This window comes from Drosophila subpulchrella, chromosome 3L (assembly GCF_014743375.2).
Source record: "Drosophila subpulchrella strain 33 F10 #4 breed RU33 chromosome 3L, RU_Dsub_v1.1 Primary Assembly, whole genome shotgun sequence".
Classification (NCBI taxonomy): Eukaryota; Metazoa; Arthropoda; class Insecta; order Diptera; family Drosophilidae; genus Drosophila; species Drosophila subpulchrella.
Window position 1 is genome coordinate 20,435,264 of NC_050612.1, and position 25,578 is coordinate 20,460,841.

A 25,578-nucleotide genomic window follows, 5' to 3' on the forward strand; every position below is an offset into this window, starting at 1 on the left:
ATGTAGGGTACATTTGACAGCCGTAAAAATTGATTATTTGAATTTTTTAAGTTTATAAAGTAAGTCTTTAAAACCAAATTATATTTTAAAGAGTTTCGAATAAATTCTTTTGGATAAACATAAATCTTTCCAAAACAAAAAGACCTAAGATAGAGTTATAGGAAAGTTTCAGATAAGTTTTTGCAGTTTAGGAGTTCATAATCAACAATGAAGTCTAATGCCCTAACCACTATTTTTCTTCAGTGATCATATCACTTTTTTATTGACCTAACGATGATGGATCGCATAAGTATTTCAATGGCAGGTTATCTCCTAAATGACTCACTCTCTCTTTTAACCGAAAGGAAGCTTGGAGCACTTCCTTCCCCAGTTTCCTGTGACTTGAGACTCCCAGTTTCCAGCTTCCATCTGCCATCGTCATCGGCATCCTCTCGCCATATACTGTTAATCGATTATTAATGACTTTGGCGCAATTAAGTAACAAACAAAGTAAAAATCGCTTCATCGGGGCAGCAACAACATGCCATTACCCATTAACAGGCGGCACCACAAACTTGGCCAAGAAGGAGACAGGCCGGGGGGTTGGGGGGATCGGGTATAGGGGCGTGGCGGAGTTCCTCTGTGTTCACTGACAGTAAAAGTTGCAACTTGCAACAGCCGAAGGCAGCAAGTGCAGCCTGCTGGCAGGCTGCAAGTCAGAAATCTTAAGAAAATCAACATGCAAAACCAAAAACAACATACGCCTTAAAATGTGAAAATGCGAATGACCCGAATACACCGACACATAGATACTTACATACGTACACACCCATACTGTTGCGCTGAAATTGATAGCGTACACGGCGCATGCGCAACACGCCAAAAGCCTTAAAAGGCAAAAAACACCAACAACTTCGATGACGACGGGCGACGATTTCCTTTTCTGCGCTTTCAGTTGTTGGTTTTTTTTATATTTTCAGCTCCAGGCAAACTAGTTTTACGTACAGTTGGTTAAATACCCTACAAATGTATGGTTGCTCAAGGTATATCTAGTTAATGAGCAGATAAAATGGCTTAATTTTCAGGATATATTTTCTCTTTTCTATACTCGATATATAAGACACCTTGAAATGCTATAAAAAAATTTGTATAACTATAATTATAAAGAAACATCTATAATAAAGATTAGTGGTCCTTAAAACTAAAATGTATCTTAAATTAAAACCTTTTGAAAACACTGTAAATTTATCACTTAAATTTATAAAAATGTATTATCCTTTCTCCACAACAAAGAAAAAATCATATTCATTAAAGTCCCATCATTTTTACAGGATGTTATTAATTCGTTGCATCAATTTCCGACTGTAACATTTTTTCTTAACTTTTGTTTTTGGCGACAACGATGCCGCCATCGCACTTGCAACTTTTGCCTTAATTGGCCAGGCTGTCAGCCTGCTTCGTTTTGGCATAAGCAATTTTCATTTATTTATGCAAAACATTTGCAAATATTTATTGAGCATTTTTCACTAGCTGCACTCTCTCACGTTGCATTAACACATTTCCCCCAATTTTCTGTCTCCCCAATGCCCCAATGAAAATGAAAAGTTCACGTTTTCGGCCGAGGAAAACTCGTTTCGATTGGTTATGCATAACGTTGACAAGCCTCAGATTTTTGTTTATTTATTTTTTTTAGTTTTTATTTTGCCATGCTTGAGTGGGTTAGACCCAGAGTCTCAGCTGGGGCTCAATGAAGCGCGTAAATTGTGCCGTCAATGTGGGTTAGGAATGGAGTTCTGTGGCTCCCATGAGTAGGTGATTAATTCCTCACATTTCAACATCAGCGATATCAGATGAAAGCCAGTGCGGAGAACTTCGGGAGTTGAGTAATGGCCTGGTGTTTTGGTCAAATCAATTAGGTTTTTATGGAGTGCAAAAATTAATTAACTAAAAACGGGGGATGACAAATTGAAGAAACTCGCCATGACCGTGTAAATTTACTGCTTATAAATAACAATCTTTATCACCAGCATAATCAACACTCCCCTTCACATTCCTTAAGATTTCCACCGGCAATTATTAGAGCCCACGTCGTAAACACCCAACTACAAGTTGCATTTTAATTAGTTTTGCAGCAAAAATAAATTAAAAATGGCCACTCCCCACTAAGTCTGCAATAAAACGCATCCAGATTGACGTAATCGCATTCCGGGAATTACACATAAGTGGCATACTGCTCATACTCCTCGGTTCTGGTCGGTCCATAAAAAAACTAGCGTCGAATGCCACGCCAATTGTGCTAATAAATGAGCCACTTGCTCTGCGGCCAACAGGTGTTTCTTCTATGGCCATGTCTTTGTTTTCCCTCGAATCTTGTTCTTTTTTCTTCAGACCCTAGAAGGCGGAGGCATTCACAGAGAAAAGCCGACTTGGCCATCGACTTAAAAGGTATAGAAGCAACAAAAACTGAAAAAAAAAACAAAAACCCGAAAGCCATAAAAGCCAAACGTGTTCTTTTGATTGGTAAAAAAGGGGCAGGGGCTTGGGGATTGGCACCCATGAGCGGCCAGCTTCAATGGCCTATAGCCATTCTCCAGTTTGGTCAGGTCTGTGCTCTTCCACTTTGATTTTCATTGCCATAAATGGCATAATAATTTCTGGCTTGTCTATCTTTTTCATCTCAAGATCTTGTTGAATTATATCGCATATTGCTCATTATTGGCTTAAATAATTTCTTTATGCGGTGTCATTAATCAAAAGTGTTTCCGTCTTCAGGTGTCGAAAACGGAAGAGCCTCGAGCTGGTTTTGAAAATCTCTTTCTTTTCGAGATCATTAATCATAGTCCCAAGTAATGGTCATTTAAGAAAGAGCGAGCGATGTTTCAATAGTTGATAAACAATATACAGTATATTTCCCTTCTTTAAAGGTTAAAACTTTTAAACCCTTTCGACTGACACAAGCAAATTGCCAGAACTTCCTTCTTTTTCCTGTCTAAATATTTTGCTAATTCCTCTTTTTTTGCCATTTGCGAAATTCAATCCTTCAACCCCTTTTTGCAGGGTTAATTTATTTGCCAGAGGGTTGAATTTCGAGTTGAGCTTGTGTTTGCCCAAGGATTGTGTGTGTTTGCCTAGGGACTGCCCTTTCTTTAATTACTTAGCTTCTTCTTGAGAAAGTTGTACACTTTAGTGGGCATTAGTTTAACAAATTCAAAAGCTGCTTGAACTGATCGTCCAGGTTTAAAGGGGTCTCGGTGGTGGTTGGTGGCTCGGTGGGTGCCTCCGTAGTAGTGGTGGTGGTGGTCGTCGTGGACGTCGTGGTTGTGGGCTTGGGCATGGGCTTCGGCTTAACCCGGCCATCCAAACAGGCCTGCAGGTGGTTGTAGTTCTTGGCAGTGGACTCCACGTAATGGCGCTCCGCCTTGCGGCAGCACTGGTCGTACTGCAGATCCACCACTCGGTAACGCTCCTCCAACAAGCTGGCCGACTCGGAGGCATTGCCCGAGATGCTGTACGTGGAGACGGTGTTGTTGGAGCCCTGGGATAAAAAAGAGTTGTAAAAACCATTTTAAAACATTTTTGGAAATCGGAGAAACTACAAAAGAATGTTTAAAACCGCTTTTTGGGTTCGAAAAATCTTTAAATCAATAGCAGGTTGGGAATACCTGCCTATTATAATACAAAATTGTTGAGAAAAAAAGAAATAGGAAATATCTTTAGAAAATCTGTATTATAAAAATATATAAAAAATAATAAATAAAAAATATTAGAATTGTGATAGAAACCAATATAATGTTTCAGGGGAGCTCATGATTTAGGGATATCTTTGAAAAAGTATTAGATTTAGCATACCTAACAAATATTATACAAAATACCACAGAGTTTATATGGGTTTTTGTAAGATCTAGGGGATATTTAAATATACATAGATCATACAGATTACATTTTAAAAGATTCCTAGTAATATCTTACTATAAAAGATCCCAAGTTAGATCCAGATTCTGGATATCATAGATTCAACTCACCACACGCGCGTGACAGTTGAAGGAGTCGAGGGTTCCGTTGATCCCATTGCAAACCTGGAGCTCCTGGCAAACCCTCTCGGAGGAGAGGCGGATGGTCCTGCGAGTGGCCAGGAAGTCGGTATCGATGCCCTTCCTCGAGTTCGCCGACGCCTTGGCGCAACCGGTGAAGTTGGCACTGTACAGTTCCGCGATCAGGTTGGATTCACCGATGTAGCCGCCGAAACAGGCCACCGAGGCGAAGGGATCGCGATGCGTGACCCGCGAGTTGAGGAACAGCCGGGTGAGGCCATCCTGGGTGGGCAGACCCACGTAGGGAGGCAGGGGCCTGCTGATGCCCTCCACGGAGGACAGTGCCACCAAACCGATCACTGCCAAAAGGGCTAGCACTTTCACAGACGACATTGCAGATACTCCAGTTATAACGTATTTCAGAACCGGAGACAGAAGCTCTTTTGACGCACTTCATCCGGTGGAGGTCTCTTTTATATGTGCCATCCCGATACGACTGACAGCGGAGATGATAAGACTGTTATGTGATTTCCTTTCGCGATGCTCTTATCTGTTTTTGCAAAACTTTTCTATTGCCTTAGCGCATTATCTTTTGGCCAATGATAAACCATAGATAAACACCAGACTTCTCTAAGCTTGATTGAATTGGGATCGCGGAATATTTACAGCTTCAGCGAAATGCGTACCTTCTTAATTTACAACTATGTATGTATGTTTCATTTTTATATGACGCTCGAGAAGTTGTCAAGATCTCGGGGAATAGATTTCCACGGTGTGAATGCCTCCTAAGTAGCTAGTTAATATTGGCCCAAGGTAAATACAGTATTTTACGTTGATAAGCTCGGGATTCTTTATAGTGCGCCACGCTCATCCGCTGTTCAAATACCTTTTGTTTGGGGGCCTAATTTTATAACCACCGCAAATATTGGGACAGTGTTTGTGGCTAAGCCGTGTGAGTCGCATTGCGTTTAAGGGGTTGTAATAGAAGGCGAATGAGTAAGCGGTTTATTTATAAACGATCAACAGGTTTTCACCCCTGGAGTAACTAAGTTTTTATTTATTATTACTCACTGAACAAATCCATTATAATTAGTTTTAATTTAGCAAATAATATAAATACCCCAGATGATTGTTGTTTATAAATTTGTAACAAAAGAGTCTATATTTTAATTATTAACACGTTTTTAAGTACTTAACGATTAGATAATAGAGTCTTACGTACTATATATCACGAATATCCCAGTTACCTTTAACCGAAACCCTGAATTGCTGCATAAGTGTTAAGTACTATAACTTTCTGGGTCTAAGACCCACATTAATGCCCGAAGCTGAGCGCAGGATAAAGTTCATCATGGGCTTGACCTCCTCTCCAAGGGGCAGCAGTTCGTAGAATCTCAGGACCTTGCTGATCAGGGATTTCATTTCCAGAACGGCAAACTTCTGACCTATGCAGTTCTTGGGCCCAGCACTGAAGGGCACATAGGCGAAGGTCTCGTGGCTTTCCTCTTCGCCATCCAAAAATCTTTCTGGCTTGAAACTTAGGGGATCCGGGAAATAATCCGGATCCCGATGGGCGAAGTATAGAACTAGGTAAATGCTTGTATTGGGCGGAATGATCTTGTTTCCAATCTTCAGCTCTTTGTGGATGTGTCTGCCAATGGCAGGAACTGGGGGATACAGCCGCATTGTCTCCTTGATAACGCAATCCAGATACTTAAGATCCTGCAGTTGGGATTGCGTCACTGGAGCGTGGGGATCTTCTCCCAGAACCTGCTGCAACTCCTCGTAGATGCGCTCCTGAACCTTGGGATGCCTGGCTATGGCATATAGGGCATGGGAAACACCACTGCTGGTGGTGTCATCGCCCTCGAACATAAAGGTATCCACCTCCTCGCGAATATCGGCATCGGTTAGTGGTTGATCATTGATGGTCGACTGGAGGAGGATGTCCAGCAGAGCCATCTGCGATTTTCGACCGATTTCTTCATCACCCAGACCTGCAACGGATTAGGTAAAAGTCAGCGGTTGTTTATAGCTTCCTGGTGATTCAGTGCACCCACTCAGCGGTCTGTAGGTGCCGTCGGCCTTCGCCCGCTCCACAGTTTCTCGCCGCTCGCGGATGACCTTGTCGGTGAAGTCGTGCATGACGCGTATATCGCTCAGAAGTCGGCGGTGCAACAAGGGGGCCGCCATCGGGAACAGCCAGTCGTAGCGCTGCGAGAACTTGAACATGCGATCCGGCTGGATATAGACCACACTGCAGAAAGGGGAGCGAAAGTGTTAGAATAGTGTTTATTATAATAACGTTAGAAGCCCACCTCTTCAGCGCCTTTATGTAGGGAAAATCGGGGTCGTTCTGGGCATTCACCTGGACTCCCATGGCGGCCTCTGCGAAAAGGTTGAATAAATCAATACTCAACATAAGAGGTTACAATAATAATTTAATAATAACTTCTTACGCATGGGTCCTAGAATTTACCATGGTAAATTGAATAATATTGTATTTTCAATAACGTTAATTACGTTTTTTATATATAAACAGGGGAAAAACATTTTTCTTTTTAAAGTAGCAAGGCCAGTTTTTGTTTATGGCAGTATATATACAAATGTGTTATATAAATTAAAACAAGTAAGATACACAAAGACAATTCCTGGAATTCTTGTGTTAAGGAATATAAAAGGCCAGCTATGAATCTTCTTTATTTTAATTACCTTGTAATATATTTTAAATAAGCCTCTACTAACCTGTTATCACATCAAGAGCCGCCAGGGAAACACACTTAAGCATGTCCACTGCTGTTTTACCATCGGCACACTTTCTTAGATTCTCCACCATCACCCCACTATTTCGATCCATTATCTCCACATAGTGCTCGAGAACTTTGAAGTGAAAGGCGTGGGTGAAAATCTTTCTCCTGGCATGCCACTTTTTACCCGTGCTAACCAATAGACCATCGTTTAGGAAGGGTCGCAGAAATTGGTAGAGCTGACCCTTTTCCAGGAGGGTGGTACTGGCTAGGATGGTCTCGAAGTACTTCAGATCCTTTGTGTAGATCAGGGATTCGCCTAAGATCCAAAAGCGAAACGTCTTGCCATATTTGTCGAACTGTTCGCCCACCCAGGCGATAATATCTGTAAGGATTATTTTGGGTATCTGATTAGAGATAATCTTCATTAAATATTTAAATTAAGAACTATGTTATGATCGATATGAGACAACCTACTGTAATCTACATTACTCTGAGATAATAATGGTGATAAGAAGAAATTGTTTAATTTATAAAAGACCTTGCTTAAATGCCAAAGATTTCATTCATGTTTTAAGTCAGCGGCAATTTGCTTATATAATCTTCATTGTTCTGATAATTGTCGTACAATAAAACGTATTCTTTTAATCTATAAATGGCTTGGTTTTAATGCCGAATATTAAAAATACTTAAATTCCATAAATATGTCCTTCTAGAAAGATATAATAGGACTCACTCTCCGCTCCCAGGTGCAAGGCCTGGAGCCCACAACCCAGGATTGGGATCGAAATAGGTCCCGGGATCTGGGATTTTTCGAAGGCAGCAACTCGCTGCCTTTTGCGTCCAAAGTCCCAGGTCAGGAGCAAGATCAGTGCGCCAGTGATCAGGGTCAGCCACATTTTGCACTACAACTTTGTTGGATTGCGACCTTTCGGCGGCGATTAAAACCAGGGATCAGAGTTGGATGCTTTAAATTTATTTGGTTTCACTTTTTTGCGTTGTTGACACCGCCGCTTTTGTAGATCAACTGTTTGGGACGAGCGATGATAACCGGCCGCTTGACCAGCCAAGCGAAATTGCGGATTTCAAAACTATATATTGTCTGTAGAATTTAATTCTCTCGCTCTCGGTTAATTCCTCTCCGGGGAACTGGTTTTTGTTGAAACATATGAGTTTTATTTTGATTATGAGTTCGAGTGTTGCAACTCGGGGCGTGCGGTTCGCATTCAAAGCGATGTATGACGAGCTTTTCGTTCTGCCAGATAGTCGAAGTGACCATGCCGAGCAAGCAAGTGCTGATATTGAATGTGTTAAATATACGTAAATACAGTGGACGATCCATGGAGGGAAATAAATAAGTTATTCGTAGTAAAGATTTGCCAGGCTCTTAGATTTTTATTCTCACCTTCAAGCACGTCATACAATTCTAGATTTTATCATTGTTATTAAAATAATTATAGACTATGCAATTAAAAACCTATTATAAAAAGTGTTAATTTTTCGTTTGATTACTGTATATGCACATTTAGGTTGCCTTATTAAAATGCGGGTCTGTTTTGGAATTTGTTTATTCGTGCTTCGTAAACCAGCAACAATTAACAAGCTTTTAAATTAAAAGCAATTACTTCCAAATGACAGGTGAAATTTGTAGTAGTGTATCAATCCATCAATCGAGCTATAGGCTCAAACTGCAACACTGTCTAGCAATTAAGAGGTAAATTTATGCGCCAGACCAACCCCCTCAAAGATAGCAAATTCGCGACTTCGAAGGAGGGAACGTGGAGGGCACCCAGGAAACGGTAGCATCTTCCAGTGAGCAGAACAAGACACTTGTCAAGCCGCCAGTCCAAGCCCTCCAGTTCCTCGATCTCATCACCTGCCCCGCCAGAAAAAAACAGCTGTGACAATCGGAGCGAGGCGACAAGACACGAGACCAGACCTCGAGACTACACTAGGAAAAATACAGGGAATAATAATACAAATAAAAAAAGGGATATAGAAAAAGAGTTTCTGAAATTTAATAAAAAAATTCTCGAATTCTTTTTAAGTAAGATACAAAAACTTTGATATTTTATAACTGGTTTCAAGAAAGCATACCAATTTTTTCTAAACAATTAATAATTTTTTTCACTTCTGTTTCATGTGATACAGTTCAATATACAAAGTATTTACATTTTAAATCTAATATCATATTATCTGATATCTTAAAATCAGGCTTTTAGAATTAGGAAAACCTTTTCATATCCAAGCTTTTTTAATTAACTGTCATAACTATGCCTGAGTTCCTAAACATATTAGGTAAACTAAAATGAACTTGTAGGTTTCCAGAGGGTACTTTTTTTTTCTGCGTGTACTAGGTCCCCAGTTGAATGGACTGCGATTGCTGTTCGTAGTTCTGGCTGCCGTTGTTCCCGGTTAACTCGTTGAACTTGGCGGCCGAGTTCATTGGAGTTGAAGTAGAAGACCCCGGATGAGGGTACGGGTCTTATGGGTATAAAAGTTGGGCATGGGCGGGGACAACTAAGCAACGCGACAACACACCGGAGACAGTCGTAGCAAGTACATTCACTTGGCGGTCAATTAAGGCACTCGGATGACATCCGCACATGTTCCGCCGACATGACAGTCGTGGGCCTGGCCAGAAACCAAAACAAGTTATCAAAACGTCGAAACCCCGAAAGAAGTTTACCTTTTCCATGACGATGACGCTGTTCCTCTGACGCCAGCAGAACGGTAAATGGGAGCGTCACATCGTTAATATATATACATATATATCTCCTCCATAGAAGATACCAGATATAAGCAGAAAGAAAAGCAAACGCCGGTAGAAACAGGCCAAATTGTAGACCAGCTAAAAAGCGTTGACTCACGTTATTCCCAGGGAAACTGAAGCAGAAAGCGGAAGAATTTCATGGTGGAGTAATAGAGGTAATTATGCGGGTCCAGGAGTAGGGGTGAAGATATAGGAAAACTCAATCAATAAGTGCACGCCCATCTGCAAATCAAGGGGGAAAACCGTGACAGGCACGTAGTACTACAACCCCATGGAAAATGCTGAAGGCTTACCCCCGCTTTCATACGATATATAGCTGCATCCGAGTCTGGGAGATCTTAACCAGCTTTTAAGTGGGGATACGACTTAACTCCTTTGTTTGCCCTGCCCAAAAAACGCATGTTTCCTGCTTCCGCTGCAGTCAAAACACGGAGTCACTCAACTGCCATTTACCAATGGCTCCCAAACTCCCAAAAAACCACCCAATCTTCCCCTGATTCAACACCCCATCCATAACCATGGCCATTGACACCGAACAAAGAGCCGGGTTTTGTTTTGACGCATTTTCGGTGTTACCCCGGCAACTGGCAAACCGAAGAACCGAAAGAATAACATGTCTGGGGATCCCTCAATGGGATGGGTTTCGGGTGGGTTTGGGGTGGTGGCGAGGGGCTACTCACTGGAGGGTTGCTTTTGTCGACAGCACGTGTCTGGGATACTGCGCCTGCTCGTGGAAAAACAAAAGTCAGCTGATTGCAAGAGTCCATCAACAAAGTTGCAGACGCAAATGTTGCCAGGCTTAACCCCAGAAAGCTATGGGTTTGAAAACCATACAGTTGAATAATTGAAATAAAACAAAAACGTATGGGTATGAGGTACTTTTGTCTTAAGTAGTTTTCAATGTGCATTGATTCTTTGTTTTGAATATACATAGATGTTTACAAAAATTCATCTGATTTGATGGATTCGATATTAAACCAATAATACTGTTTATTAAAATTTAACTCAGAATTAATTCAAGAAAGTATTTTAGTAAGCAGATTTATAACCAAATTGCCACGTTATCCTAAATGATAACAATATATAAATACTATAAATAACAAAAATATTTTAGCTGAGTTTTATTTAACAACCAAAAAGACGCGACACCTTGAACTTGAGGTGAAATTTTAGCTTTTAACCCAGAGCAACAATTAAGCAAGATTTTCTGCTGGGCAAAACTGCTGAACAAAAGCCTCGAGAGTTGGTAACTATTTTTGCTTAAACCTCGCGCGGGGTCGGCCTAATGAAATGTCGAATGGCCAGACAAAAGAGCAAAACAGTCGGGTAAAAAAAGCGAATGAGCTGTAAGCCCATGTTGACGTTGTAATTTTGCATCATTACCGCCGCCTTCAACTGCTCTCCTCCGACTTCAAAAGCGGGTAAACTGCGGCGTGGGAAAGTCAACCCGAAGCGAACTTGAATCTGGCCAACTCTGGGATCTCGGATCTCGGATCTCGGATCTCCGAGATCCCTGAGATCTCCGCTCATTGTCCGGATCTTCATTACCTTTCATTGCTCTCATCAACTGTGGTTTTGGCTTGGCGCCTTCGTGGGTAATTGTCAGTCATTGGGCTGCCAAAAATCGCTGCTCTTGGGACTTTGGCGAATCGCATTCGCTTTCTGCCATAATTCATTGCATAAGTCAATTTCTGCTTACCTGGTGATTTATATGACGCGAAACATTACCGGCAATTCACCTGAGCTTCATGTGTCTGCACTCACAAAAAAGAGGGGCTTACAAACTGCATAAGGAAATATTTAACTTAAAAAGAGTTAATTAAAAGTGATTTAAGTTAACTCAGATATTATTGAAATAGGTATTTTTAGATATTCTCCCTTCCTAATATTCTCTTAAAATATATTCTATTAATGAACTTTTAAAGAATATTTTTAAATGATGTTTAGATACCTAATACCATAAAATTATCTATAATAATATATTTTTCCCAGTGCTGCCACACGATCCAGCTTGTTGATGGCTTTGCCTGATTTAATATTTGCGGTTTGCCATCGAGTCTGATGCTTCTGTTGGAAATATATCATGTTTAAGTGTTATTAGCTGCGAGATATTATTATTTTTACTTATTTAGCCTCAACGGCGACTGTAACCTTGTTCAAAACCGCTCAAACCGTTGCCAATGCCGTTGATTTATTATTGCTTTTGTATCTTATACATCTTATACATATCTCAGACCGAGCACTTGACACAGAGACAATGACAGAGACCCTCTAGAAACGGAGAGTTTTGCATTCGATGACGAGAGTGTAGCCAGTGTTCTTCGCATAATTTATAAGGTATTTTTAGATATTTCTGCATACATTTTTAACACCTTGAGCAAATCTGCCAGCTTACAACTCCATTAGAGCCGAGAGCACTAGATGCTGTCGTGTGAGGGCCTCATAAAGCCAAGGCTTGATGGCGTGCAATTATTTATGCCGCGCCAAATAGTTTATAAAACAATTCATTTTGTTATATCATTAAGTCCCCATAAAGCAGCTGCCGCATTGCCAAACCGATCGCGTGATCACTCTCAGTCTCGCTTCGCATTCACTTTTGGCTAAAAAGAAAATTTTAATTACCGCACTGGGTAATTCAATTACAAAACGCGAGTGAGTTACTGGATGGATGATCAACGATCCTTGGGATGGCTTCTAATTATATGCAGAAAACGTATCTTTTCCGCGGAAACTGAGCTCCCGGCTGTCAGTCCTGAGGAACGAAAGTGGTTTTCAGCTAGATTGTTATATTTCTGGGTGGGTCTTAGCCATTGGACCGCACCCAGGAGTTTTGGCACTCAAACTAATTGCCTGCTAAACGCTTTCCAAAGGGCAATTACTGCATTAAAACTATAGCTATCGGTGGGGGAATAGGGAGTGGGGAAACCGGAGAAGTTCAAGCCCAGGAGGAGCCATTCGCGTGTCTGCCCTCTGACCTACGACTCCTGGTCAAAGATAATCCCCTCTCATTCCATCGCGTCTGCAATTTTTGCCATTATTCCATTAGCCAAGCTTTTACTTTGATTTCACGTCTCAGCAATTGTGGCTAAACTTTGAACTTTAGCAATGCCATTTCCATGTGGTTATGCATGGTAATTGAATTCGAGTTTGAGTTTCAATTGGAGTTGTGATTTAAGAGATGTAAAGATTAAGTGAAGATTATATAAAAACTATTAAGAGGCTTAGTTCATATAGTTTTTACTCTAATTTTAAACAGGAAACTAATACCACAGGCCGTAAAATAATACTATATTTATTAATCTGTTATATATCATTTCAAATACATCCTAAAATCAGATATCCTATTTTAAAACATTTCTTTTAATCCATAAATAAAATAAATTATCACTATTAATTGTTAATATCATTTTCAATATAGGTTATACTTCCTAGTATTCCCTATTTCTAGAGTGTTTTATTTGTGTTCAACTTCAAGGTGCTAAAACTCAGTTTATGTAGTTGTCACGCTACTCTTGAACAGATTTTAACGCGATCAACGAGCGGTGGACAAACACCCTATTTCCCAGGTAGATGAGGTCCGAAAACCCAGCACCTGGTCAGCGTTGGCCTGTCAAAAATGTTTTCCAAATTAATATGCAATTTAGCTGTCAGCAGTTTGGCTGTTTGTTTACCTGCCGTCGTTCGGTCGGCAGGTGATGAGCTTCGGCGGGATTGAGATTCAGATGGGTGTTCAGTATACCTAAGTGTCTTGGGACCCAGTCTAGGTTGCCTGCTCATTCGTCTTTGTTCGCTCTTCGCGTGCAGTCCAGTGCCTCTTGGTCTGCAAAAAAAAAACAAAAACCACGTGCTGTGATTTCCCAAATGTGAGTGCTCTTCGTTTTTCCTTTTGCATGGCCAATGCTAAATCCAAATCCAAACAAGTTCTTAGCGGTTTCTTAATGCCGCCTGTCGTTCCGAATAACCCGTGACATATACAAATGCCGGGCACATTTCGTTGGATTTCGGGTATCCACCGGATTTTTGACTCACGCTGCGAGATATATATCTCAAGGCGTTCGGAGTCCAGAAATCAAAATGTACCGAAACATGTCCGGTGACTAATAAGTGTCTGGCCAGAAGTTTATGAAAAATCTTCGAGTCGTTCTTAACGGTGCCTTTAAAAAAAATATAAAAAACAACAGCGAATTCATAAGGCGGTTTCCATTCGATACAGATAGAATCTTGTATTGCTTGAGACAAAGACCCGCTTCTGATCAGTGGAATGTGCGGGGAAATAACGTTATGCAATAGATCAAAATATTTGAGTTGAATTCTATGCCATTTTCATCAAGCTAAGATTGATCATGGAATGAATAGGCAGTTGGAGTTGGCTAGAGTCTCTATTAAATCCTATTCTGAAAACAAATTAAAAACATTTTTAAATTTCTATAATGCATCATTAAGTTCTCAAAGAATTTTTTTTATATTGCTAAACAATTAAAATTATAATAATTTCATGCTGCAAGGAATGCTTTAACCCAAGAATACATATACATTTTAGTTTTACAAATCAATCTACAATCTATTAAAGCAGTTAATTATATACCAATCCAAGAATAGTTTCCATTGTGAATGTATGATTAATGCGGCAATATTTTCCCCCAATCCCATCCAACATGCTTTTCCATGTCAGTTGGAACTTGGAAACTCGATAGTTTGGAGGATAATCCCCCGAGCCGAGCAATCAACTTGTCTCATTAACCGCCCGCGGTTTGTTAACGTCAGCCATCTGACGGCCAATAAAAATGAGGCCCAGCCATAACAATAACCAATCCGGCGACCATTTGCAGAAGAAAATTCCATTGCCATCTATGAGGAAAATCGTTGCCCAGCGCCTAATAAATGGCCATGGATGGTCCCCTATTAAAGGAGAAAGTTGGCTTTGCTTTTGGTCTGTCTGCAGAGGAGAGCAAAAAAAAAATCTCAACAGAAATAAAAGGCCGACTGTCGATCGCTTCCTGTGCATTCTATTCGAAGGGGGACGTACGAATAAGGCAGCTCACCTCGCTCATTAGTGGCCAGGAAAATGCCATGTCACGAGTTTCCCATTAAGATGGGGGAAAATGGGAACGGATTGTTGCAGTCCATTGAGGAAAACGCACGTTTTCAGTAACTCCTGAATGCAGTCGTATCTGCACTCGAAGCTCTTTATCTGGTATCTCATGGATACGCACCTTAATTGCCACACTTTATGCACACTTTTAACGGGCTTTATCGTTTGTTTGTGTTTTTTCTGTTGCAGTAATCTCGTTGCGAAAAGCAAAAGTCACTCGGGCATCTCAGCACCCATCGGCCTTGGCCCCCAGCTACCACCCCTTCCCCTCGGCGGCGGCTTCGTGAAGTTGCGTCATGTAGCCAAGGAGGAGGAGACCAGCAGCAGCAGCACATCCTCCGCCAAGGAATCGCCAGATAAGCAAAAGGATCCCAGTCAGGAGCAGGGAGAAGCTTCGGGAGACTCCTCCAATCCAACCGCTCTGCCACAGTTTCTTCAAGGCGTCCAACGATCATCCACCGAGGTAAGTTGGGATTATACATCTAAATATATATAACTGGCCACCCAAACCTAAGTAACAAATCAAACTTAAATCCATACGAAGATAGTTGAATTCCATTGAAATACATTTTAAGACATTTACAAAAATGAACTATACAGTAGTCCTTGCAAAAAGTGTTTATTCTAACAATAAACCTATTGATTAAATTGAATAAATGTGTGCAGTTCTGATAAATTTACAAAAGAAGTCTTATATTTTTTTTTAAATGGTATTTTAATAGCTAATAATATTTGATTTAAAGAAATCATATTTTTTATAAATATAATTCATACTTTGCTATGCTTATTAAGGTAATTATGTTTGATATACACAATGAATACAAGAGTGAATATACTAAAATTTCTAATAATTTAATTGAACTTTAAAATGGGGTCCCTAACAACATTATACTTGTTCAAGAACATATTCACAGTTATAATTGCTGTAATAACCCAATCCAAACCATTTATCAGTTCTCTTTGGTTTATTTCAATGATCAGCCCCCCCAATTGTATCTGACCCAGTGTCAATTAAACCGATTCACGTGTGAGCTGATCCCAACCAACCTCTACCCATTATCCATTTATCCAGGTCATGGGCCCCGATCAGCGGTCCATGGTGATCGCAAAGACCGGCTCCATTGCGGAGCGTTTGGCGGCGCTGCACAAAAGTGGCGAGGACGACTGGAAGAAGCGCATCTCGAAGCGCGACGAAGTCGACGATGTGCACCGCGAAAACTTCGTAAACGTGAGTACCCAGCACTTGTATCTTGAATCTTGTATGGCGGAATGGGGTATATATATGGTTTATGTATGGTATCTGGTAGATAGGTTAAGCTGCAACGCATGCCGGTGGGTCTTCCGTGGACCGCAACGAATCCGATCTCAATCTCGATCTCGCTCTCGATCGCAATTGCGTGAAAATGGTTTCCTTATTGCTAATCGTTTTGTTTATTAACGTTGTTGCACTTTTCTCTGCAATTTCTGCAATGTGCCCGTTGTTCGTGCAATGCCAACTGAGCGTTAAACCTGACGGCAATGACATAATAATGCGAAAAGTGCAAGTGATACCGATCGCGGAGGGATGCGGGTGCTATCTGGATCCGATGTGTGTGACTTACATCCCAGTCGGGGGGAGTGACGTGACGTAATTGGAGTGAGTTCCGCGATAAGGTGTGCGTTGTTTGGATTTGTGTATATTTTTATTGTGAATAATCGGGATGGCTTATGACTCTACGAAGGCGGTTCTTTAGTTACTAAAGCCACATACCTGTAAATTGGTTCATGTTTGATAAAATTCTACAAGAAATACTCGATAAAAACACTTTACACTTATAAATTCAATCAGACTCCTGCAAAATGAATGGAAATTAACGGATATTCTGCTTAGAAGTGAAAAGATGATAAGGAGATAAATATACATAGGATATATTTATTAATAAGTGGGATATTATTATTATTCTGATATTAAATTTTTTACCTATCCACATAATGATTCACATTTGTTATTTAATGTGTAATTTAATCGTATAATAATCTCTTCGAGTAATGGAATTGATTTATTTTATTGTTTATTTAAAAATAGGTACCACAGTGATTTTCTTAACAAATTTTTAAGTATACTACATCACTTCTTATAATAATTTTTACAGAAAGAAGATTCTGTTTATTTTTTTCTCATTTATTATAAACTATTCACCAAAATCCTTTGGAACTGGAAACATCGAGTTTCTGGATTTACTTGACAAATTTTTATTACGTATACGTATCGTGTTCTACATTAACTTTACACCCAAAATGTAGCATACTTTCAGGTACAGCGCCACCTGGTGAGTGCGCAAAACGGTACTTTGTACAACAAATGCTGCATACTTTTCGGCAGCAACTGCGCCAACTTTGAAATGCGCAAATGAAAACGAATTTTTTCACTCTTTTATTTTGGGGAAGTGCAAGTTTGGCAAGTTTTTGTTTTCACTAACCATTCAAGAGTTTCGCCTGCTTTTGGCTTATTTTTTATGGGCATGGGCACTTTGCGATTCGCATTAGACAGGCCTTAAAATCCGAATCCGTTTGGACTGTCAATTAGCCGATCCATTTGCTAGCTTTTGGCGAGACATAAAGTTTAGTGAACTCTCTCTATTAAACGGTTACTTCTGGTCCATAATTATGCGGGTAGTCTTCGCCCGCCCTTTTCGCGCCTGCCCGTCGAAAGTAATCCCCCAAGTAATCACACTTAATTACTGGGACTCCGCCTCCCTATATGGGTTTATATGGGGAACCTACCCAACTGTTGGGAGAGAGAAATTGTGAGGAAATCGTGTCGGAGCGATCTTCTGACCCACACACCAAACAAAATGCATATTATATTCCCCACTCTCAGGCCAAATGAGTTTTCGAGTGCTGTCGCGTTTGTTATTGTTATCGTTGCTACAGCTGTTACTGTTTCGGGTTGGTTCCTATTTTCTTGGATGTTCAGTGCACTGGGAAAAATAATTGTATTTTATATAAAATACATTTCTAATATAATATATATATATAATAATAATAATTTTTAAAATTTAGATTTATATTGTTCGTGTATTTTAAAAATATTCTTTTCTGTATTGTTTTAAATGTGATCTATTTAAAGTATCTATGGGAACATTAGTTCTCAGTAAAAATAAAAAAAAAGCGTAGGAAATATCATAAAATTGTTTACTGTGTGATAGATGGTAAAACACTGGGACAAGGTCAACGAGCAGGGAGTATTTTAAGAATAGATACATCATCTGGGAGGGAGTGCCCATTTTCCCTACTCTCCCCCCAAAGTTCTACCCTCATTCTCCGCCACACGACACTTGACGACCATTATAATACAATTTATTAATAATTAAGATGAATTTCTGTTTTCTCTGCTCTGATGGACGCGAGAGACTCGAGTTCATGCGCTGTTTGGCAGACATCCCAGGTGGCGTATGCGCAATTAGTCTGCCCAACTCTTTGACGCAGTCCCAGAGCGTGTGTCAAAGCAGAAAGAAATCTGCTGTAATTTAGCACAGTTTATCAGGCCACGATCGCAGAAAGCCCAACGAGCGGAGCAAATGAAAATGCGCATAATAATGAAGGGCACACTGGTGGATGCAGCATCCAGCATCCAGCATCCAGAATTCAGAATCCAGGAGTTTCAGTTCCAACAGGGCAGCTAAAAATATATAGACAGTCTTGGCTTTTCTCCTGCTCCTGCCCTCACAGTTTCGAGGCGGCTGCCAGCTTCCATTTTGCCATAATTTTCTAAACTTGCCTTGTGGGCTGTGGCAACAGCAACATCTGAAAAAGCAACAGAAAATGCAGCACCACACTGGGGGAAAATCAATCTTAAATACTTCTAAATTTAAATGAATTTAAGTCCCTATAAACTTCGAAATATTTTCTAAATATATTTGGAAAATATAACAAAACGATGTTCTGCTAAAATTTGGAGCTTAAAAACCTTTTTGGTCCATTGAAAACTGTATTGTTCTTGTTCTTGTTATATATCTTAATCCTTACATTTATGAATGTTTTTTAAAAAGATAATTCCCTAATAATATGTGCTTTAAAATTTAAATGACTTACTGAAAACTTAATGGTACAAATATTATATTTACCTTTTTTTGATAGTTCCTTGAATATCTGACAGATTTTTCCTGAATGTAGCAACAATTACAAAAAGAATAAATAAAGATGGAAAAAGGAGGCTAGCGAAGGTTGCTTTCGGACTGCTTCTAACTGGCAGAAGTTGTTGTTTTTAGGGGCTGTGTTCGTATGTCTGGTCCATAGCATTTGATCTCTGTCTAGATCTTGAACGTGCTCATCTTCCAGCTGCAGGCCTCGCCTCATGCTGTTGTAAATTGTTTTGTAAATTTGATATACTTGCAGTTTTTTGTGGCTCTGCTCTGTCTACTTCATTATCATTGTTGCTGGATGTTGCTGGCGTGCCTTGGATGTTGCTGCTGTGCTGTTGATGTTGCTGCTGTACTTGTTCATTAGTCCATGCCCTCTCAGCAGTGACAACAAGAGCAGAAAATAAAATAAAAATAAAAATAACAAGGCAGAAAAACAGCAGTAGCCCGAGCTGTTCATAAACTTCTAAAATCAACTGCTGCCCTCTGTTTCTCCGTTTGCATCTGTATCTGTATTTATATCTGTATCTGTATCTGGCCGATGTATCTACAAGCTGCAAGAATGCCTGCTTATTGCTGATTACTTTTATTGCTTCTGTGTGTGATTCATTACTTTTCGAGATAAGGTGGCTTGTCGCCTGGTTTCATTGCTCTTGCTCTCGTTCTTCTACCTTTTTTCTTAGTTCTTTGCTATTGAATTGAATTTTTAGACAATTACCTCATTGTATTTCATGCTGTTGAACTTGCATTGGTTTATTTTTAGTCCAACTGAATATAAAATTTCGCGTTAGGCCTTCTTGGCAGCCAGAGAAGAGTCTGGTGATTCATCAGCTTGGGCAGATGTGGACCCAGCCCAAAAATTTCGCTGTCCCTTTTTATGTGGTCACATTCCAGCCACGAAAGTGTACAGAAAATTTTCGGGTTTAAAAATAATAAGTATTGGGTTTGGGGGTATTTATTTAGCCTTGATTTCCCTTGATTTTTCAATTCAATTAGACTAGATAAACAAAAAGTTTAAAATGTTAATCTTTTTAGTTCGGAATTAAAAATATTTTATTGTATTGATGTTAAAAATGTTTCTCAAGATAAAATTTTTGTGATACTTACTTGGAAATCTATTTTTCCTTAATCAGCCCTCTAAGTTTCTCCCTATTTTTCTGGTATGCCCACAATGATCTCGTTTATTACGCTTAGTTTAATTTAAAAAGCCTCCTTAGCTGACGTCTTCGCAGCTCTTTCTTCGTCATCGGAGCTTCGTTTCCTTCGTTCGAAAGACCCGGCTTTTGGAAGAATCCGATACGATCCCCAGTTCCCGACTTCGTCAGCTTGTAAATTTACGAGGCAGTATGAATCGCGACTTGGCGGCGAGCGGTTCGCACTTCGCAGCGGCAATTCGACTTTGATTTCCAAAGCTCTCGATCCGATTCGCCTGACTTTGTTACTCTTTTTTCATTTTTTATTAGTATGCATTATTACTCGCTGCCGGTTTCAATTGACATTAAAATTGATAAGCGGCAAACTAAAAATAAAACTAGGGGCCCGTTGCGGGTTGCATAAAAAGTAATGCGAAGTGGTTTCCTGAGTTGCATAAACTCAAACTGTCGAATGCAGCAGGAAGCGAATGGCAGTGTTTTTATTTACTATTTCATTTTTTACCTGCCATTTGCTCGGCTGACTTGAAAGAAAAAGTGAAATATGAAATTATGAAAAACGAAATATAAATACCAAAGTGTTTCAAGGCTGGCTATTCCACTTGTGTGTGCAGTGCATATATAATAAATATAAATAAAAAGCAATACCCACCCACCTGCAAAAAGAAACTTTCTCAAAGTGCGAGTGTCAAAATAAAATCTTTGAAATGAAATCTTCGAAGTGACCGCAATCTCTGTGGCCATTACAAATCGTGTAGAAAAGATTCGGAAACAGAAACAGAACCAAACACCCACGCAAATGGTTCACAAATAAGCATTTCACTTTGCTCAGAACAATGTGTGTTCTGAAATCTAAAAGGCGCATGTGTTTTCACATCTACATGCGCTGCACATGTCTATATTAGATGGGAAAATTTTACAGAAAGATGACACAAATTTCTAAGGGGCGCAAAATCAACAATTAGCAATTAAATCCCATAAATCACAAAGAGGCATCCCAGTTGTTGTTGTTGTTGTTGTTGCAGTTGATCGTGCTGTTCTATATTTGGTTTATTTACCTACGTGAGCTGTTTGCATATGTCGGGGTCTCTGATAAACCAGGCAAATAATACCCAAGATGATACGCAGACCACAGTGGAAAAGTGGAAGCCCCTGCAAATATTTACTTCAGTTTTGACAGAGATAAATAACATAGTACGAGTAAAAGCTCTAGTTTGCAAAAAATAAATATATTTCTTCGAGAACTTTAAACTGACTATCTTTCTATATAATAAAACGGGCATTAAAACAGAACCTTAAGTAAATATCACCTATGAACTTATAACTGGGTTATAAATGTAAATTAAATTTATTTTCCATTGAACAATATTATTCTGAAGCATTGATAATCCTTAATGAGAAATCACTTTATCTCGGTTATTAGTATGCAATGGGAGAATGATTAAAGATTTATTGTTCATAAAGAAATTGACCGTTAATTGAATATTATTCATGGGAAATTTTTGTTTGCTTACAATAACAACTGAAGCATATGTACATATTTTAAACTATTACAAGTGAAAAATATTAAAAAATGCATTTTTAAGTATTTAAAAAAAGGAATATTAAAAACTCTCAACTTTTGACACAAAAATCGTTTTGAAAAACTATCTTTATAACTACCAGAAATATAAAGAATATCAAAAATATCCAATAAGAGACCCTCCAAGGGTTAATGTTTTTTTTGCACTTCGCTGAAAGAACTTCTTTGAAATGAAAGTTGCCCATCTGCTGGCTCCCTCGCACCCGCATGTTCTTATCAGAAGTAACAAAGTGCTTGACCCAAGGAGACCCAACCAGAACAGCAACAACAACAATAGAGGCAACAACAACAAGAGCACAACAGCATCTTCCGATTGCCAAACAGAATTCTGCGCAAGTGCAGCAGGCTGCTGCCCAAAAGAGCGAGCGAGAGGCCAGCAAACCCAACGAAAGAGAGAGGGCTCCGCAATTCCAATAAGAGAGAGAGCGCCAAGCGACGCGCGCAGCTTTCGTTGAGTTTTTGGGGAGCAGTGTCGTTGAATTTCGCGTCGGCATCAACGTTCAAGTTTGAAACGGGGAGCCAAAGAGAAAAGAACGACCGCGAGGCGCAACGGAATACAAAAAGCGTCGAAAGAAACACAAGAATCCAATCCGAAACCGCTCACAAAAAATTAAAACGAATTGCAAACTAAATAAATAAATAAAGCTCGGGATATCGGATGTCGGGCCAAGATAAAAATACGCACTAATGATATATTCAAAATATAAATATAAATATTAATGCGAACTGCAGCGCAAAGTGCAAAACGCAGCGGACACCACTTGGAGAAAGGTGTGTGGGTGTTTGGGGACTCTAATCCTTAAAAAAGAAATGGATAAATATGAAACTTAGTATTTGATGTTGCAATGTTTTGATTCTCAGTTGTATACTTTTAAAGAAGTTTAAAAAATTAAACTTCGTATGTTTTAAAAATGTTTTTTTTATAATATCTTAAACCAGCTAAGGTAGTGAAAAACATTGCAAACATAAATCAAGCTTCAGTCAATATTTAAAAATGTGATAATATCGAAAGCCTACAAATGAATATAAATACAGTTTTTAAAATCCATAACCAAAGGACATTTTAAAAACTCTAAAAACTGTTTAAAGGCAGAAAAAAAATTAATAATGACATTTAAAAACTTAAAAATCAATAAAACAATAATTAAAATGTAAAAATAAATCGAAAAACTTTATCATAAAAACGGAAACTAAAAACACGAACAAAGAAAACCATCAGTCACGGAAGACATTGCTAAATAAATAAGAAAACGAAGTAAATATTTTGCAATGTGTTCCGTTCTGCAACAAAGTGAATGCCAGCCATGAAAATAAATAAAGTATTCCATTATTTAACCAATCCCCATTGTAGAGTGATGTGATGTCATAATAGAACTTTGCCCTTATCGACATTGCAAAAACGATATCAGCGGAAAAGCGAGGTAAAAGTTAATAAGCGCCCGCCAACGAAATCAAATTGCAATTTGTGATAACGAAGCGAGCATGACGGAGTACACGGATTACTTGGAAGCCGCCTGGGAATATGCGGAGTGGCTGCCCTACCTGCTGGTCACCTACGCGGTGGTCACCCTGCTCCCCAAGTCCCTTGTGCGGATGAAGCGCTTCGCGGATGCGGACTACGAGGCGAACAGGAACAGGTTCCATCGCTGCTATGGTCCAGAGCTGTGCTGCCATGTCCTGGCCCAGGATCAGGCGGCGGGAAAGGTGAAACAGAAGGCCAGGAAACCGGTGACCCGTGTCTATCCCAAGCGTCAGCAGGTGGTGCCCAAGGCGGAGCTGCCTCCTCCGAGTCCAGCGCCTGTGAAACGCAGCAATGTGACCAAGATTGCCAGGATGTTCGAGACGGGCAACACGCGCCAGGTCAATCGGGTGGCTCCGGTAACTCTGCCCGAGATCAGGATGTTCGGAGCCAGCGATGAGTCCAGGGATTCCACGCCGTGTGCCTCGCGGAAAACCAGCATTGCCAGCCAGCTCTCTGCCCAACTGCAGCACATTGAGCAGGCGATGCATCTGTGGCAGGAACTGGAGGAGGAGCCCGCGAAGAAGTCCACCGCCGGGCACAGCGACTGGGAGCCCATGGCAGTGCCCGTTCCGAGACGCACCCGTGGCACCTCGGCCACGCCTTCGACAGCCTCACCCCTGTCCAGCTCCCCGGAACCGGAGCACTCCAGCTCCCCGGTACGCCTAAGGAAGCCTCCCTCCCTGTGCCTGCAAACCAGCATGGAGGACATCTTCCAGGTGATCGCCAGGAGTGCCGAGGAGCCCGAGGACTGTCCCGATTGCCACTGTCTCTCGCCGGTGACCTGCATCGATGATATACTCTCGGAGCGGAGGTTCTCCCGGCCCCTGTCCGCCTACTCCATCACCGATCTCCTCGCCGAGGAGCAGGCCTCCTGTGTGGAAGAGACCACCTACATCAACGAAACCAGATGAGGATCATATGGGAATGGAAGCGCCATTTTATAGTGCCATCATCTCCCACAGGGTCAGATTAAATCCTCTGGAGACCTTGCCAAGCCTCAAGTTTCCTATAGTCTGCTCCCCCCTGAATTTTGTTTGTTTAATCGATGAAAACTTAAGCAAATCAAAGTAACAACTCAAATCGCAATTGTTCGCAGTCGAAGCCTGTACTTAGTATAAACCCATTGTATAAACGTTTTTTATTGTCCAGAATCCCAAAATTGTCATTGCGAATTATCTCATTATAAGAGAACAGTACTGCTAAACTAATGTCGCTGATTGTACGTATTAACTTATGAATAAATATGAATTTGTATGGTAGTATTACTTATCGTTAAATGTATGTTATATGTTATGAATAAACATTGTATCAAATGCAACACACACCTAATAATATTCGTAATAAAGAGAAAATGCACAGCTGCTAGAAGCATTTCGAAAATTTTTAAATAAACGTATATTATATATCTACTATTTGCACTTTTACCTCGATACAGCTGCTAGCTAATTTATCTGGCAGTTTGGCAAGTCTTCAACCATCGATGCGAAACTCAATTTGTCAAATAAATTGAGGCAAATCAAAATGTTGGAGTGATGATGATCATTAATTATAAATTGGGAGATGGGAAAAGTTTTGACCACAAAATGATTGTGATGTGAGGTAATTTCGTTGCTGTGGCTTTTGATTGATTGAAAGCACTGAAGCGGATTTATAATATCCAGGGGATATTGAATCTGAAAAGATAGCCCACGGTGAAAGGTCTCTTTGGGGAGTGGAAGATCAGATCTGAGTACCCTAGACCATTGAACCTTGTACATTGCAACAAGTAGCCACTGCAATAATAATAATAAGACAGCATAATAAATCCACAGCTGGCGACCTTATCAATCCCATTCCGTGTCTCCATTGAGACCGCACCCATGGAACTACAGATAAAGCAGTTCCGGGGAAAATTTCCAGTTTATTTATCCACAATTATGCTGCTAAATTGGCCAGATGCCCACGCATTCCGCACTTGATCTTGAGTCTTAACGAAATAACCAAATGGCCACCTTAACTTGGCCTAATTGGCTTTGATTTCGGTTTGGCTTGGTTTAGTTTTACCGGTTGCCAAAATTCCACCCAAAAAAGAAAAATGAATATATGTTCATATGCTAATTTTAACATTTTGTGTAGTTTCGAATATATATAGTATGTGCCTGCAAAAACCAAATGTCAATAAAGCGACGCAAATTGGCAAATAACACAGGCAGCCCAACAAAAGCCAATAAAATATTGTAAATTGGCATTTATTGATTGAGATTCTGTGGCGTCATACCTTTTGGGTGATGTGTTTATAGCACTTTTTTGGGCCCTCCTCTAGCGGAAGAATTCTACCTTTCGGTTTCCATCACATCATCGGTTAATCAAATTGTTGTCGCGCTTTGTTTTCCTTGTTCGTTAGCCGCCTGCTTTTACCCAGTTTTTATGTGTGTTTTATCAATTTATATATGGGATTCGGATGATTCATACCGAGAGGTTCGTATTCATTGATAGGCGCTTTCAAGTATGACACACGCTGAAATTCAAGAGAAATACGAAAAGAGTTGAGAGGGTCCTCAAGGTTGGCTACTATTTTAGTCTCTTCGAGTGCAGTGCTCG

General features: G+C 40.1%; 4 protein-coding genes across 15 annotated transcripts in view; 2 read left to right on the forward strand and 2 right to left on the reverse strand.

Annotated features, from left to right (window-relative positions):
* LOC119554215 (supervillin) overlaps nt 1-25,578 on the forward strand; it is a 126,194-nt gene that overhangs the window by 94,723 nt on the left and 5,893 nt on the right. For 10 of the 11 annotated variants that reach the window (XM_037865021.1, XM_037865020.1, XM_037865024.1 and 7 more), the window contains 2 exons: nt 14,812-15,085; nt 15,695-15,850. In XM_037865021.1, coding sequence (XP_037720949.1) covers nt 14,812-15,085; nt 15,695-15,850 — 430 coding nt within the window. Of the gene's footprint in view, nt 1-13,377; nt 13,394-14,811; nt 15,086-15,694; nt 15,851-25,578 lie in introns of those variants that run through there. The other variant, XM_037865035.1, reaches the window with a different exon arrangement.
* On the reverse strand, nt 3,064-4,459 carry LOC119554219. The gene is made up of 2 exons (XM_037865046.1): nt 4,002-4,459; nt 3,064-3,514 (listed from the first exon to the last, which is right to left on the reverse strand). The coding sequence occupies exons 1-2, from the start codon at nt 4,401-4,403 to the stop codon at nt 3,173-3,175; spliced, it is 744 nt and encodes a 247-aa protein (XP_037720974.1). The 5' UTR covers nt 4,404-4,459; the 3' UTR covers nt 3,064-3,172.
* On the reverse strand, nt 5,019-7,916 carry LOC119554217 (probable cytochrome P450 4d20). Its single transcript, XM_037865043.1, has 5 exons — nt 7,494-7,916; nt 6,756-7,142; nt 6,329-6,398; nt 6,071-6,267; nt 5,019-6,007 (listed from the first exon to the last, which is right to left on the reverse strand). The coding sequence occupies exons 1-5, from the start codon at nt 7,654-7,656 to the stop codon at nt 5,298-5,300; spliced, it is 1,527 nt and encodes a 508-aa protein (XP_037720971.1). The 5' UTR covers nt 7,657-7,916; the 3' UTR covers nt 5,019-5,297.
* On the forward strand, nt 20,166-24,363 carry LOC119554218. Of its 2 annotated transcripts, none has more exons than XM_037865045.1 (2): nt 20,166-20,303; nt 22,828-24,363. In XM_037865045.1, exon 2 carries the CDS (start codon nt 22,959-22,961, stop codon nt 23,907-23,909), a length of 951 nt encoding a protein of 316 aa, XP_037720973.1. In that variant the 5' UTR covers nt 20,166-20,303; nt 22,828-22,958; the 3' UTR covers nt 23,910-24,363. The 2 variants fall into 2 exon arrangements, with proteins under 2 accessions (XP_037720973.1, XP_037720972.1); XM_037865044.1 differs by lacking the exon at nt 20,166-20,303 and adding an exon at nt 21,959-22,247.